We start from the raw sequence: 16,374 nt of genomic DNA, 5'->3' as shown, positions 1-16,374 counted from the left end.
ATCTGCTAATAAACACAGCTGCTGATATTTCATGAATCCGTCGCCTTATTACAAGTTAATTTTTCAAAAAAAAAACCTAATTTTAGAATCACTCATAATTTACGGTTGGGAGGGCATATTACAATGTATTTTGGCTTACACGTCTTTATTTCTGTTCAACATACACAGTGTACTTTGTTACCACTACGTTTCGTAAAAGTATCTTAGACAATAGAAAATAATAAAAAATAAGAGAAACATATACATATATATTATATACTCTCTCATACGACAATATTCGATAAATTAATCGACGCGTTGTCGAGTGATGAATTTTCAACATTTTCGAAATTTCCTTTAACCTCCGATATTTTTTCACAAATATTTCTTTTCTCTTTTCTTGCTATTTCATCAATATCGTTCTTTTCTTTTTTTTTTTCCTTTGGCACGAAACGTAATTTTGGCATTCGTTTATTTCCGATTATGTGTATACATATATTCATATATATCATTCTTCTTATGCCTTTTTTTCCACAACAAAATTATACACATTATTGTACATGCTTAGGCTTGTCCCGCACCCTTCCCACCTCTAGATCTATTCTTTCGAGCACACTTCAGCTTATTGAAAATTTTCAATTTTCATCCAGTTTTTATTTCTACATTTTTTTTTCGTTCTCTTGTATTTTCTCTCTATGTATTTTCATCATAAATGTCTCTTGCCTCTGTTTAGTATGGATTCGCCCTATCACACGCACCATATATGTCCATGTTGCACACGTGCTTCTCACTTTTCTCTAATTCTCTATGAAATTACGAGTAGTCGGCGTTTAGTTTGATTTTCTTAGTATAGCTGAAAAACGAAAAATTTATACAACCGCCAAAAATAAGGAATGTAAAATGCGTGCGTGCGTAGTCATACAGCTCCTTTTTTCTTTACTCCTTGTAAGTTTTTTTTTAAAAACTTATTAAGTATATTCTCTTATTGGCAACGTATTTTTGAACGTCTCACTTTAAATTTCGCATAATCGCCCGCTTGCAGTTCATTTGTTACAAATATTTAATTTAGGTATAATAATAAACTAACATAACTAACTGCATGAGTTGGACGATACGTGTTTTCCCTCTGCCTTGTTGCATAGAGAAAATTAAAATGAATACAACAAAAATATTAAGATAAATATCGCGTTATATTAGGTTAGGTTATATCAGGTTAAACTAGATCAGGTGAAAAGCGTCGCAAACGTGACGCGCGTGTGCGTGTGTTTGTGCATATGTTTGGTATGACTCGAAATTTACGTTAAAATTATAACCGATGAGTGTTTAGACAATTAAAAGATTTACGTGCTGAATAAATTATGTTAATGACATAATCGCTGCGATAACGTACAATAATTAAAGTCGAGAGGCGCCACAGGTGCGAGTAATTTGAACGATCCTTATCACCAATAGGTTATATGTATGCTAATATCAATGAGCATTATTTGTATAAAATTAATATATAATACTGAGTTTCATAACTTTTCTAATAACTGTCAGTTTGGACAATCAACAAATAATTGTAACGATTAATGGCCGGTTTCTTCACCTCCGAATAATTTCTAACTCAGTCTCTGAATTCTTCAACTTCAATCGTCCTCAATACTACGAAATATTTTCTAGATAAAGTTATCGGGAACTTGTCCGAAGGTAAAGAAACCTGCTATAAAGTGCAAATTGATAAACGTCTCTCCTTTTACTACATATAATCTTTACGTACCCCTTATTGGGTTAATCAGAAAATTATGATAACATTGATATCTCAGTTACATATTCTCTTTTAATTATTAAATATGTATGTCACGGATGTGCCAGATGTCTTCTTCTTTCTTATCTTTCTTCACTTTTTTGTAATATTACGTACACACACACGCTTATACAATTATTCGTTAAAGAAAGTACGATCGAGCGAAAGTGGGATCTATCGTAGGAAGCATTTCGATTGGTAGCCATATATACAACGGAAAACGGAGTCTGATTGGTTGAATCTAGCGGAATATTCTTAAGCTAATTCGATTGGTTGGCATAGTGAGGATGGTCCAGTGTTAAGGCGACGTGTGTTTGCAGTAAATTATATTATGCGAAGGAGACGCAGGAAATTTTCTTGGGACTAAAAGAAACACTTGCAGTTTCGTTTGTTAGTTTTAACTGTGACTCTCAAACACGTGGAGAATGTTTGTGAACGTGTAATCAAATCGTAAAGAACAATACAATAGACAGTCTGATCATTTTTCATAGAAATATAGTTCTTTCTATTCGAGGGCAAATTGCAACCTAACCACCATAGAATCAGTTACTTTACATTTGCAAGATTTGGCAAGGTGAAGAGTATTCAAGTTTTATTATAATATCTATTACTTAATATTTGTATCTTAAGTTCTGTTAAATTTTTTTCCTTTGACATGGCTTTGGGATAGCGATCCAACTACCTTAACCCGGAAGTAGGTGCGTTGAGCCTCTGAGACACTTTAACTCAATGCTTTTTAAAATGCTTTTTAAATTAAGAACAAAATTGCACGACCATTCTCGAAAACATGAAACCTACCTCTTGAAATATACATATCTTATATCTAGCCATACACCGGCACAGCCGTAACTGACTTCTCCTTCGGAATGCATCGATATTTATATGTATATTATCTTTTCGTAATTCAAAGTGCCTTGACAGCTTTGACGGACTAATCGGATACGGCGTATAATTTGGAATAATCGGATTCCTGATTGATTAAAATTTTTTGAATAGAAAGTTTCAGCCACTCAGAAGTCTGGTTATCCCAAGTTATCCATCTTGTCAGACTAGTCTGTAAAAGTCGTTGAAGACACCTTTAATCGTAATTAGATTATACAAATTAATTTCATCTAGACTAACATTTCATTTTACATCGCTCACTCTTTCTCTCTCTCACACACACATATTCTTATGGATACTCTTTAATTTATGGTATATTGAATATAACAAAGGTACAGTTTTAAGGGCGATGCTCATTACAGCTAAATGAAGCAACTACGCCATTTTTTTTTTATATTCTGAGAGAATACAATGAGCATTATGTTCCGCTTTAATTTGCTGTAATGTCAATCGATTTTCACATTTTCGTTTTATTTTTTGCTTTCTTTTCTTCGGTTTAATGTGAATTATAGAAACCCTGCAATTGTGTCGCCCTGTGGCACGTATCGCCATTTTCTTCTTTATTTTGTTAAGAAAACATTCTTTCTATTTTCGGTTTTAGTGAAAAAAAAATGTACGCGGCTCTCGAACTACAAAATAATTCCTGTATCCATGATACGAAATGTTTGGTAGAAACTGTTTGCGAAATGTCTTTTCTAATCGCTCTAAAGTTGATCATATTTACTTCGGTAATTGTGAAAATTCTTAGAAATACATAGAAGTTTTGTTGTTTATCAATTACGGGCGCGATGCAAAATTTAGAATCATACATTTCGCATGTTTGTGTCAAAAGTAAAAAGAAAAACTTGTACCGATTATTACGTAACTCTGCGCAAACAAGATTGCTACATAGTCGACTTAATTGAAAGTTTTAAAAAACTCATTAAAAAGTGCCTAATTGCACGATACTTTTTTTTTTCCACTTTTTTCATCATTTTGTACAGGCAATAAAAAAAACTATTTCTTCTATAGTTAAGAGATTTATCATATGAGCCATATGTGTATATAATATAACTGGAAGCCAATTAACTGAGCAGATCGTCGCGCGTTTATAATAAAAATAAAATTATCATTATCATCATTATTTTCTCTTTCTCATTGTCATCCTTCTTATCTTAGCTTTCAAAAATATACGTTATCACACCCTTGCCTTACTTTCGAAATTTTCAATTGAAACAAAGATGAAAAAAACGCGCGATAAAAATGATAAGTCGAAGTACCTCCTCCCCCCAACCCCGACCCCAGTATTACGTGTATCATCAAATGGCGGTCATTTCCTTTAAACACATTACTTATTCATATTGTGTTACGAAATTTTTATAGAATTTAATTTTCTTTCTTTTCCTTTATCAAACCTTGTTATGAGTCTTCTGTTTTCATTACCTGCAAGCAATCTGACAGATGTCGCCCTCGACGATCTTCTAGATTTGTGTGTCAAATGAGCGTCTCTTCAGAGGATTGCTGAGAACGATTAGCGTCATCATCAAGTTCCTGTCCCATGATTGGCATGGTCGATGATCTTCTAGGTGGTCTGACGGCTTCGAAGCCTGACGAAGACTGTCAGCCGCCTTTTAATGAACCTCAGCAAGAGCATTCTTCTTCCCTTGGTAATTCGTGTCCTAAAGAACCCTAAATAATATAATAACAATATACAAATTTCCTTAATTATATAATATTAGCTCAGACAAATTTTCTTTTCTTAATTTATTTAAGAATGAAACGTACCTTTCTAAGCTCCATACTGCCAGGATTACTTAAACGCGGTGGTGGCGGTGAGAATGCAATTTTTTCATAGGGTATTGTCCCACGACAAAGGGCACTAGGGTCTAGACTCAGGGCCGCTTTCAATGCACTTTTACGAAGGATGCCATTAATGTTTACATTGGCATTTAATACCGTGTGACTTGGAGAAGATGTCCTTGTATTAGGTAAAGAGACCAACGTGTCCGGCGGTGAGTTGGTATCTGTAGTAGTAGTACTTTCACCGTTGCCATTTTGTTTACCCTTCTCGTTATTAGTAACATTCCCATAATTGTTCTCGGTATCATTTGCCACCCCTATACTGGACGCGTTATTCGTATTTTGTTCCAGATGCTTGACTTCTGGCTGGTACTTCTCCTGAACAGTAAGTAGGAGATCAATTTTGATTTATGTCTTGAATAATTCTGTTCTACCGAATTTTCGTATATTTTTCATACCTCGTTACTGTAATCTCCGTTTGGGTCTTCTAGGGCATCTGGGGAGTTTAGACAATCATTCCCCTCGTTCTTTGGCTCCGTTAGTGTAGTTTCTTGGATATTCTCGTTCTCGCAATCATCGCAGTGGCGCAACGCTGCGTATACGATACCTGGCGCAGGTCCTATCCGATATGCGACTGCACGAAAATTTGATCTGGGTTGCATATAACCACATCCATCCAACTGTGCAGAAATCATATAAAACCTAAGATCCTCTGAACTTACCCTAGAGCACTGGACAGTTTCCCTAGACCTGGCGAACATCAAAATAAGTTCACATGATGGCAGGAAGTCGCGTGATTTTAGGCTGTTGTTGGTTCGTTTTTTAAGTTTGTTTTTAGTTTCTCAAGCTTACTTTTTCTCTTTGGTATTAAAATGGTATTTTGAGGTTCGCTCGGGTCAGGTGCAAGTTAGAGAGTTAGGAATACGGGCATGCGGGTGATCATTTGGTACTCCGAATAAAATTTAAGGGATCATTTAAAGGTAATATCCGATAAAATAAGAGTTAGTCGTTTTCAAGATATGGATTGTTACTTGAAAGAGGGAACATGCATTTTTCTTTGGATTAGTACAAAAAATAACACTCACGTTACTGCGTACATTGATACATTCTGTTTCTGGGTCTGGTCTCATGATCGTTACCTCTCTCTCGTAAACTGGTAAAATGTCGTAATTAGGCATTGGATAATTTATGACATCTGGATCCTATGAACAAAGAGATACCAATAAGTATAACGTCTTAATTAATTTAATTGAAGTAACTACGTAGAACACTAACTTGAAGGCAGTAACCTATACGCTCAACGATTGTCGTAAAACTCGGCCTGTCTTCAGGATGAGGATGCCAGCATCTTGTCATAACACCATAAATAGGATCAGGACATCCAGCAGGCCTTTCGAGTCTGCCACCATTGGTAACCATGGACATGACCTCTCGATTGGCACAACCAGTGTAAGGCATATAGCCAAAGGACATGATTTCCCATAAGAGTACGCCAAATGCCCTAAATTTTATGATGAATCTCATAAATCTTCGTTAGATGCCAAAACAAAATATTCTTATTAACAACGATGGTTATATTACCAGACATCTGTTTTTGTCGTAAATATTCCATCCAGGAAGCTTTCAGGTGGCATCCACTTAATTGGCAACATGGCCTTTCCACCCTTACGATAATAATCGCTTCTATAGATGTCTCGGGCCATGCCGAAGTCCGCTATCTTGACGACTCGACCTGGACCTTTACAAGTCAGCAGACAATTCCGAGCTGCGATATCACGGTGAATGAATCTGGCGTCCTCCATATATTTGCATCCGTTCGCCACATCGAATGCACACATCACCAAGTCTTGCATGGTCAGTTTCGTAGATCGATCCTAAATGAAGAACTTCTTGTTTAGCATGAAGATCATAAGATCATTTTAACATACCGGTCGTGGACGCTCTTCCCGAAGAAAATTCTTAAGATCTCCACCAGCTAGCAACTCCAGTACAATGTACCTGGGATGTTTATCAAATGATACTCCAATGAAGTGAACTATATTTCCATGATTAAACTTGCTCATTATTAAAGCTTCCATCATGAAATCTGCTTCAGCTTGGGACGTGGATAAGGACGGAAGAGTCTTTACAGCTACAGGATGCTCTTCGTTGCATCTGTACTTGTAGACACCTTGAAAGACCTCACCAAAGGCTCCCTGTCCAAGTGGTCTGATGACCAAGGTAAAGAGTGGTCAATCATCTGTCAACTGTTGTTATAGTTTGATACTCACTTCACCAAAGATATGTTATCTCTTGGTATTTGGGGAAGATCCTTAAAAGTATACAAGTTTCCAGCGAATTCATAGTTCGGATTGAATTCTGTCATCATGTTGTCAGAGACGGCTCGTAGCGCTGTTAATTCCGTGCCGTTGCCAAACATGACCTGTCTTCTCCGCGAAAGTGCTTTGCGATTCTGATAACGATTATCTATTGATAACAGTATAACATTAGTATATGTCCATATACTCGAGAAAATAAGAAGCAAAGGTACGTGCTATTCACTCACATAATAAAGCGCACAGTCCAGAGAAGGCAAAAAGTAAAACAAGACTAACTGCGACTAGGATCATCATGAATGTCCGATGACTCACGGTAGGTTTGTCAGTCACTATAAGAAAAAATAAGTAATCATTTTTAGCCTTAACTGTAAGTAAAGTTATTTTTCGGGGCATTGAACTCACTCAAACAAGAATGAGAGTTATTTCCAAGTAGCCAGCCAGGTGGACATAGGCACTTGGTCTGACTCAAGTGTTGATCGGTCACTACACATCGGAAGTCACAGCCACATCCACTTATCGCAGCTATGATAAAGACTTCGCCAGGACCTTGGTTGACGCCAGGTTTAAAGCTGATGTGTAATAGTTCAGACGAGGCGTAGGAGTATCCGCCTTCTCCATTGCCAGACTCTGTGTGACCTGTACTTCCTCCTATGTAACCACCTCCACCACCTCCCGTTAGGCAACCTCCCCCACCTCCACCGAACCCTCCATCCCCGTGACCTTCAATTTTATTTCCACAACCCACTCCACCTATTCCGCCGTAAATCAACGGCATTCCCATAGATGGTTGACCTGTCATGTTGTTAGATGAACCATTCCAGCCACCTCCCGCTCCCGCATTTCCTTTTACTGTGTAACCGGAAGTTGGATTTCTACCTGGCGGTGGTGGTCCCTGACCATGCTGAGTTCCATCATTTACAAAATGACCTAGGCCTAGACCACCACCTCCTGCTGCTATTAGCAGCGGTTGCTGCTCACCATTTGCTTTCAGCTGCAACATTTGTTTTGGTAATTATAGATTTTATCCAACTGTTATTAGTAATAACTTATTAGTATTTCTTTAGTTTCCCTTGTATCTCTTTCTTATACCGTGAATATATAAGTGGCTCCGCCCCCACCTCCACCGCCGTCTTTCAATTTGATATTCTTAACTTCCCGAACGATCGACGATGTTCCTGATGATGACGAAACCTTCGTCTGGGTAGAGGACTGGCAGTAGTGCGTTTTCAATCCAAGATTCTATGAAAATTCCTCAAGTTAATAATTATACCAAAATCCACGAAAGTTCTAAGCAGGTTCTACAATGAAAGAATATTTTTAATCTTATATTTTACCTTAGGACAAGCATCGGAACCTGGTTGTCCAACCATGAAATAAATCTGCTGTCCCTTTTCAAGTTCAATTATACCCTGTACCAAAGCTCCCAGCGTGCTACCCATACCTCCTGAACCTCGACCACCACGTGCGCCCATTGCGATCACTCTGCATCATAAATTATTATTAGCACAAAAGATCAAAAAGATTCTTTCAGTTCTTAACTCACGTGTAGTATCCACCACGTGGTGCAGTCCAACGTTGAATACCCTTGAAATTAAATGGCGTAGCTTCGTCAGATGCGGAGACAGATGATAATGGCGGGATCAAGAGTTCAATTTCAGTACTATTGTACTCTTCATTGCATTCCTCCAAAGTAGGACCAGTTCTACCTAGAGCTCCACACGTAGTTATCCTGACAACTGTAAGAATAACAATGTAATTCGGCGCACACTGATTTTTCTATGAGATCAACCACATGACCCATGTAGTTACATCTTATGCATTCCTAATTGTAAAAATAATGTATTTCCTGATGCTTGAATTAAAGTCTTTGAAGTTTGTAAATATTGCTGCTCTTTTTCTTGTAAATTTCAACTCAACTGGTTAAGGTAGTTAAACCAGCATTTTGTTTACACATAGGATACTATATTTTCAGATGTTTCCACATGCAATGACTTGAACCCGGGAATGCTGAACATTTACAAGTACTACTGTATCATTCGCATCCAGAACTTAATTTCTTGTGTAAACTTCAAGTCGATTCGTTCAGTGGTACGTCTATAATTTTGGATATGGTCTTTCAACATATATTTTTTTATAATATAGCGCATGCGCCGCTTTGAAACCGGAAGTTAGTTACATCTGCAAATTTCACTGTACTATCTACATCTAGAGGTTAATTTCTCGGGTAAATTCAAGTTGATCGACTGAGCGGGTTGTCTGAAATTTTTTATACACCCACGCACAAACACACGCGGGCCCACGTCCTTTTTGTTGTCATGGCAAAAATGCGTAAGACATAAAAATAAATCGAAAGGAATTTACAGACAGTATTCTCTGGACGATTTACCTGTTTCATTGGCAAAATCAACATGTTGTTCTGGTTTGCTTTCCAACTCTATTATAGGATTATAATAATTGAAGTCTCCAACAATATCTGCTGGCACTCCTATTGAAAGAACAATTTTAATGCATCGGACATTCAAACATTGTCATTAAAAAAGAAAAATCGTACCTATTCCAAAGCATTCGGGACTCAATGAAAAATCATCAATGGCAATATCACTTTTCGACGCGTAACCTTTGCTGGCTTCAAATTGTAGAAAATATCTGAAAAAATAATAGAATATAAAAACTCTTGATTGCTGTAAGTGTCAGATGTAAGTGGTGAAAATATAGTCTTTTTTGATTCTACCTGTATCTTGTATCTGGTAAAATAACTGCCTGATTATACCAAACATCACTTCGATCACCATAATTCCACCACAACCTCTCTGATTGATTTTGATGTGGTTTTATTTGTACTAGGTATAAACCAAGAGAACCCTGATGAACTCCGTATTGATGGTAGAAAAAGCGAACCTAAATAAAAAATAATTATTAAAAAAATCATTAGAGTCATATAAATTATTCAGAAGATTCTGTACCTGACATGACTGGTAATATGGACTAGTACGATCACTATTATATGGTGGCGTTGGATTAAAAACGGGACTTTCTATAGTAGCACGACTCCCATATTCAGCTCTTCGGGACATGTCCACAAATGCATACGTTCCTAAATTCAAACAAAGGTATTCATAATTAATTATTCTAATGTAATTATTTATATTACAAAGGAAATACTGGGTAAAGAAGGATGCCCCTGAATATTCTGTATCTGAATCAAAATACATCAAACCCATTGAGAACTTCTACACTGATTCCATCATTTCCTGTAATCCACTAGTTGTCAGATGTAAATTCGCACGAAGCTAATTCTCTTTACTAAAGTGAGTACTGGGTGTTTATATCGATAAAAGAAGATTAAGTCTTAATATAAGAAAATTGAGTACTGAAACAACCTGTTGTATTTCGATAAGTATGATCGTAACTAGGTCCAGTCCTTTCAGTTGGTGTTGGACCTTGATGAAGTGTCCAGTTCAAAGGCCTTCCTGGAACATTTGTCCAACCACACCAACCATCCTCGAAATTGCATCTCGAATATTCTGGCATTTTATCTAAAAGAAAACCAATAGGACTAATCATTGATAAGCTTTTTATTGTGTTGCAAAAAAAATGTCTTATCATTATTTTACCCACCGCATTCGACTAGTTCATCTTCACCATCTGCGCAATCAGGCGTCAAGTCGCAAATTCGAGTTCTATTCAAACAGGAACCGTTGTTGCACAAAAACATATCATCCGTACACACTCTACCGACTGGTGGTGATTCTACAACAGATGAGATAAAAATTAAATTAGTAAAATAGATTACTAAAAAACTGAAATTAATAATAAATGTACCTGGAAAACAATCGACTAATCGTATGTTGTCTACAGCGATGCTTGAGTTCGCATATGGCACCACCATTTCCAAGGAAACGTTATAAGGTTGATTCATAGCTCCCAAATTGAATCTTGTTATCTCCCATCTAATTCAAAAATCTCTTAAGTAATATTTCACCAATCACACTAAGAGCTTTGTTAAACATACTAAGGAGCTCGAATGGTAATACAGTTTTCATTCACAAAAATGGTAAATAACATAAATTTGAAAATGATGAAAAAACATAATTCCTATATTGCATAAGCAGTATAAACACACAGAATTATCAATAGAAGAATAAAGCTACAAACTGGGCATGATTGTTGCCAGAACGTTCGGTAGCGACCAAGCTGGTGAAATTATTAGTCTGGATGATGAGACGAATGTCGCCATTCCTCATCTCCACCTGATGAAGTGCAACTTCTAGAAGGCATCTGGTACCAGTACGGGGAATTTGTCTTGAAGAGATCTGACCATCCCTTCCGTACAGCCAGAGAAAATGTCCATTTGGCGATTTGCTAGCATCGGTTGTAGGTCCGAATTTACTAGGTACCGGTGCAGATGTTCTAACGAAGCCACTGGTGCGGTTCCAGGACCAATCACAGATTTCCTCAAAGTCGCAGTGACCAAGAAATGGTGGCGGTGGTCGAGCAGCCACATTTAGAGCAGCCTGTAGCTCTTTAATTCCTCTAGGTACGCGAGTACCGTTTTCGCATTGTATACCAGCTAACAGTGTCAGGAACAATACGATTCTAAAAAGCTTCCGGGCGCAGGTGCTGATCATCCACGTTGGCCGATGTACCGCGCAACGGAAAGTCGTGATTGTCGACAATTTCACTTTGTTCATTACTTCGACAATTATAGCATACTCAGAACATTGTAATCAGTATCTCCAAGGTACACGTAATTGGTCATCGATGAATTCGAATCTTGGGCAAATTTTGAAACCCTCGACATCGGTACTTCGGGTTTGCATTGATCGTTTTAAACTGTTGGAACTGGAATGAGAAAATAAGGTATTTGAATTTTTCCGCTTTAAACATGTATTCTCGACTTTGGATGCTTGCGACATCTCTCAATAATATTCGGAAATTCCGTATCACTTTAGCCCCGCCTTTCTGAGTCGATTTAACCACTACCCCATGATTTCACCCAATGGTTAAAAACATGAATGTCATACTACCAAAACTGAAATGAAATTCCGTGAATGGTTATTCTCCTCAAATGCACATGCATCAAAAACGAAAAACTCTGCTATTCCCGTGCACATCTCAACATATGTTTAATGCAACTTGAATTGTATGGCACTTTCGATACACCTTCATTTCAGAAGAATAATCATTCGTGAAGGTTCATTTCAGTAGTGTATGTACATACATACATTCGGGTTTTTAAACATTAGGTGAAATTACGGGTACCTGATCTAACGATGTGCTGCAATCAGATAGTTACTCGGAACATCCGTTAAATGGAAGCACTGGCCAATGGACAAATATATGTATATTAGAAACTGAGAATCCTCGGAATGTAGTAATTTACGAAATGTTGAAAAAAAAGGGAATAATGTCACGTGATACACTGTGCTAAGAAGTGACTTTTTGAATAATAATACTAAAGGTTCCATGTAGTATCTAGAATATAGAGAAGTGAATAGTACAAATTTTAATTAAGTACCTTTATAATAAAAAATGAAACATCATATTTCGTAAAAAAAGTTTGAAAGTTAATATGTATTTTAATACATTTACGTAATTCAAAGCGTATTTTTCCATATTCTTTCCTTTTTAACACTTTTTTAATGTTGCTTTTTGGTAATTTAATATTTTGACAAATTTAAACGTGATCACGGGACATAAACCCTGTTTGAAAGTTTCATAAACTATCACTAGAGGCCAGGGCGGTTTCTTCAGTACTAGAGTCCCTCTAGTTAGAGTCAGGCCAATACGTGGAAGGGACGCCATGTTCAGGGCTCGTTTGGAGCCGTCATGACATTGCGCGCGGATTTTCAAACTATCAATCTTTACCATCAAGAGACTCGGTCGAGTCTCGCGCCAAGGACAGGCAACCCGCCGTACAAGGCTTAACACTACACCACACTACATAATGCGAATGCCTTCCATATATGTATTCACAATCACACGTCCTATTCCGGAAAGAACCCTGAAAATGGCGGAGCCAATCAGTAAGAGGCCCACCGTTGGCCTGACTCTAAATAGAGGAACTCTATTCAGTACCTATCCCAAAAAGGGATGTGGATGATCAAAATAACAGCAAAATGGCGGCTGAAGAATTAAGAGAGAGGCAAGTCGGCTAAATAAACCGTCTGAACTATTTCTTCAATATTTTTTCATTTCCGGCGGTTCAGTAGAGTTGCGACGTAAATAGACAGCCGGGAATTGCGAAATCTCATTCGGTTTAGATGTCCCCACACATAAAAATCTATAAAATGTACAGCCCCGGTGTAGTTCAGGATTAAGGTCATTCGGTGATAATAATCATAATAGTAATAGGAAATTATAATTTAAACAAAGTCAAAAATTCCAAGCTAAAAAAATTAATTATAATACAGGAATAATGTCACGTGGTACGCTGCGTTGCGATACAGATTCTCCCAATAACATTCGATCCAAATATTATTACATTCTACGGTACCATTTTTAAATTATTAATTTTTATAAGTTGAGTATACGTATACAGTGAGAGATAACCTTTCTATTATTTTGTATCTCAGGAACTATACGATAAATCATTTTCAAATTTTCCATAATCGAAAATTTAGTTGTCTAAAATGTTTTTAAAAATCTGGACTTTATCTTAGATTGGGTTTCATTACCGGAACCCTTGACACCAGTCTAGAGAAAACATGGTTATTTGGTGAAATATTTTCCATTTCCATGAAACATAGATTATTAAACCACGTGTTCTCATCACCAAGAATAGAGACTTTACTCTCAAAATATATACATTAAAAAAAATTTAATAATACCTCAAATTAAAATATCGCCATACAACTAAATCATAAGTCTATTTGAAAGACTACTACGTAGAATACCCACGATCATTGATTATGCCGCGAATAACTTTTACGCGACACTAATATTTAATGTTAAAACGAAAATAAAAATGGCTGTAAAAAGACTATGGAATCTCATAGAAATTGTCATTAAAAAAATAATTATATACTGTAAATATTATGGCCCAGTATTATAACGGTCTCAAGATGTATCTCAACATATAACAAATTTTATAATTTACAATATTAGTTAATGAACTACAGTCATACGAAAGTATAGAATCATTACAAAGAATATTTCAAATTTGATAGATACAAGATAAGGTGGATGGCCCAGTCATCGGCCATGTACCAGTAATCGTCAGTTGTGTTATAATACTGTAGATTTTGCTGTAATCAAAGCACACACAGATGATTACTGGCGTATGACCGATAATTGGGCCATCCACCCTATTCGAATTATGTTTGAGAAAATATTTATATACTCTAAATTCTAATTATCGGCCGCCTACCAATGTGTCCTATGTATAACAGAAACCACGCATAGATAGTGAACAAAAAAAGTCTCTTGATAAAAAAGGAACCTATTTATCACGCCTGTCTGTATTTACTGTTTTTCAGTGTCGTCCAACAGATGGAAATAAATTTGTCTACGCGGACACTAATTTTGAAAGCGCATATCGATGACGCATGCATCTTATTTTTGTCTTATACTGATTTACTACAAACTATTTTGTGCACATCCTGTCATTCGTTTAGGAACAGTTCCCAAGAATCTAACTATAACTTCCGGCCCTCGCGCAAAATTCCACTCGACGATGGACCACTTATCCAATCGAGAAAATCCCGTCAATTCGCGAACACACGACGTAGCATTACACGTCTCTTGGAGTTCGAAAATGGTTGAGATATTTAAGATGTAAGTGTTTATCATCTGACCTCATGCGACCTTAACCTCCACAGCATGGACTTCATCTTCTGATTAGGACGCGTAGCATCCGGATATCTATAGGAACAACGGGTCGATCGGCCATTTTCGTCACGACAGATAGAAGAAGCTTGGCAATTATTTGAAAAATTGTAATGCACTTTTTCTCTTCAAAAATATACTCTCGAAATCTTGTTACAAAGGTTTAAAGCATCATTAGGCTTCCTGCGACTTTTCAATAATTCAAAAGAACGCAGTCTTTTTATTGTTTGTTTGATCTGTTCAGATGTTGAGAATCTTTTTCCTTTCACCTGATCTATATTTTGCACTATTATATATATTTTCAAACATTCCACTGGCGTCAACACTGTTTTATAGTCTGGTTAACGTTATACAGTTTAGTATTCGTACCACTACTTTCATAGACTCCAGACACTGAGCATCCTCTCTCACTGATCGATGAACATCCCGTCTAGAATCTCAAACGATGCTGCTGCTGTTGCTGCTGCTCCGCCAGTTATCCCAGGACACGGTACGCGACTGAACTCAGCGCACTCAGCCGCTACGACTAGCTTACGCTATTTGGAGAGCTTCCAAAAAAAACTCGTGCGCAGGGATTGGTCAACTGGTGAGGACTCCGCCCCTGTTATACGACGACCCTTGCAAGTGATTCTGCGCTTTTCGCAAAGAGTTCTGTTCCTCATCAGCAGTGGTAGCCTCAGTGCTTGTCTTGGGAACTTGCAAAGCTTTTAACAGAAAACGCAGAAAAGTTCTCTGTCGAAAACAAAAACAGTGAATAAGTTATAAAAGCGATACCTAGGGGTAGTAAAACAAGATTATAAAAAAAGAAAGAATTAAAGTTCCGACGGAACTAACGAGATTTTACCCTGTTCTTTGTTTTTTCTTATTTAAAGGAACTGAAATCCGCAAAGATATTTTTTACCAGTAAGCATCCTCAACGCAACGTCGGATGGGTCCATTTAAGATTTGTCCTTGAGACTCACTCTGAAACCAAGGATCGATATTGCTCCTGGTTTGGGGTAGCAAGGTAATAGGACATTCGTAACAAGAAAGCTCGCAAGAATTAAGCTTCTAGACGTTGTCATGTGCTGCCATCTGTTAGAACCAAATCCTACTTCTTATAAAGACGTCTTACGGTTAGTTGATTCGGTATTGTCAATTCTTGTGGGAGTGCATTGTGACACTCCTTGTAACCAATGTGACATTAGTTTATGTTGGTCCCAGCGTCTAACGCATTGAAACGTCCTACGGTGCTCCTTGTTGCAAAGCACGAGTATAAGCGAGACGGCAATAGATCCCTGAGTCGCACCTATCACAATGCGTTAGACGCTGGGACACTTGTTCCTAGCCACCACGTCGCATATATCTCTCTTTGTCTTACTAACGCTGTTTGACGAGGATGGATAATCGAAAAGTCTATCTCATTCCCACTACCGAAAGTCGCATAGCTCCTTCTCGTTTCTTATCGGGGTAGTAGCTGTTCTCCTCGTCATATAACGTTAGTCTAAGAGAGAGAGAGAGAGAGAGAGAGAGAGAGAGAGAGAGAGAGAGAGAGTGCAAGAGCGTGCGCCCGGACACGAGCAGTCCTCATCAAGCTCCCTATTGCGCATGAGGGGCCTTGTTGGCGTTCTTGCTTACACCTGTGCTGTGCAGCAAGGACGCACCGAGCGATACTCTGGCGTCTCGCTCGCACCGTAGTGCTTTCTGCGTTACACGCACGGGCCAAGATACGCGAGCAGGCACCGCCCAATCTCCTCTTTTACCTCAGCGCACGGCGACTACCGTTGACACCATTAATGCGGTTGACTGTACGCGTAACTTACG

The 16,374-nt window shown here is 37.7% G+C and overlaps 1 protein-coding gene across 13 annotated transcripts; it reads right to left on the bottom strand.

The window, feature by feature from the left end:
- Positions 1–345: 345 nt before the first annotated feature.
- LOC107267482 (leukocyte tyrosine kinase receptor) lies at positions 346–15,996 on the bottom strand. Of its 13 annotated transcripts, none has more exons than XR_001537633.2 (23): positions 14,541–15,541; positions 10,900–11,586; positions 10,567–10,694; positions 10,363–10,494; positions 10,125–10,280; positions 9,708–9,838; positions 9,476–9,642; positions 9,296–9,390; positions 9,131–9,229; positions 8,288–8,480; positions 8,079–8,226; positions 7,834–7,983; positions 7,147–7,735; positions 6,972–7,073; positions 6,697–6,892; positions 6,355–6,634; positions 6,008–6,300; positions 5,702–5,927; positions 5,512–5,628; positions 4,885–5,106; positions 4,412–4,804; positions 4,070–4,315; positions 346–2,819 (listed from the first exon to the last, which is right to left on the bottom strand). XR_001537633.2 is itself a non-coding variant. In XM_025084789.1 (23 exons), exons 3-23 carry the CDS (start codon positions 11,433–11,435, stop codon positions 4,268–4,270), a joined length of 4,401 nt encoding a protein of 1,466 aa, XP_024940557.1. In that variant the 5' UTR covers positions 11,436–11,586; positions 14,541–15,303; positions 15,473–15,605; the 3' UTR covers positions 358–4,267. The 13 variants fall into 13 exon arrangements, 11 of the variants coding, with proteins under 11 accessions (XP_024940557.1, XP_015594753.1, XP_015594752.1 ...); XR_001537634.2 differs by having other exon boundaries at positions 346–832; XM_025084789.1 differs by having other exon boundaries at positions 358–4,315; positions 14,541–15,303; positions 15,473–15,605.
- Between the last annotated feature and the right edge of the window lie 378 nt (positions 15,997–16,374).

Source organism: Cephus cinctus, unplaced genomic scaffold (assembly GCF_000341935.2).
Source record: "Cephus cinctus unplaced genomic scaffold, Ccin1 Ccin1_scaffold0404, whole genome shotgun sequence".
NCBI lineage: Eukaryota > Metazoa > Arthropoda > Insecta > Hymenoptera > Cephidae > Cephus > Cephus cinctus.
The sequence above is the reverse complement of the archived record's forward strand: the minus strand, read 5'-3'. Positions and strand labels throughout refer to the sequence as shown.

What these genes read in the sequence shown, in the direction of transcription:
- LOC107267482 (XM_025084789.1), bottom strand. Translation starts at nt 11,435, where the DNA reads ATGAACAAAGTGAAATTGTCGACAATCACGACTTTCCGTTGCGCGGTA. An exon ending in AGATGAACTAGTCGAATGCG is followed by an intron (nt 10,281 to 10,362) that starts GTGGGTAAAATA and finishes GTTTTCTTTTAG; the next exon opens with ATAAAATGCCAGAATATTCG. An exon ending in TCCCGAATGCTTTGGAATAG is followed by an intron (nt 9,230 to 9,295) that starts GTACGATTTTTC and finishes TTCTTTCAATAG; the next exon opens with GAGTGCCAGCAGATATTGTT.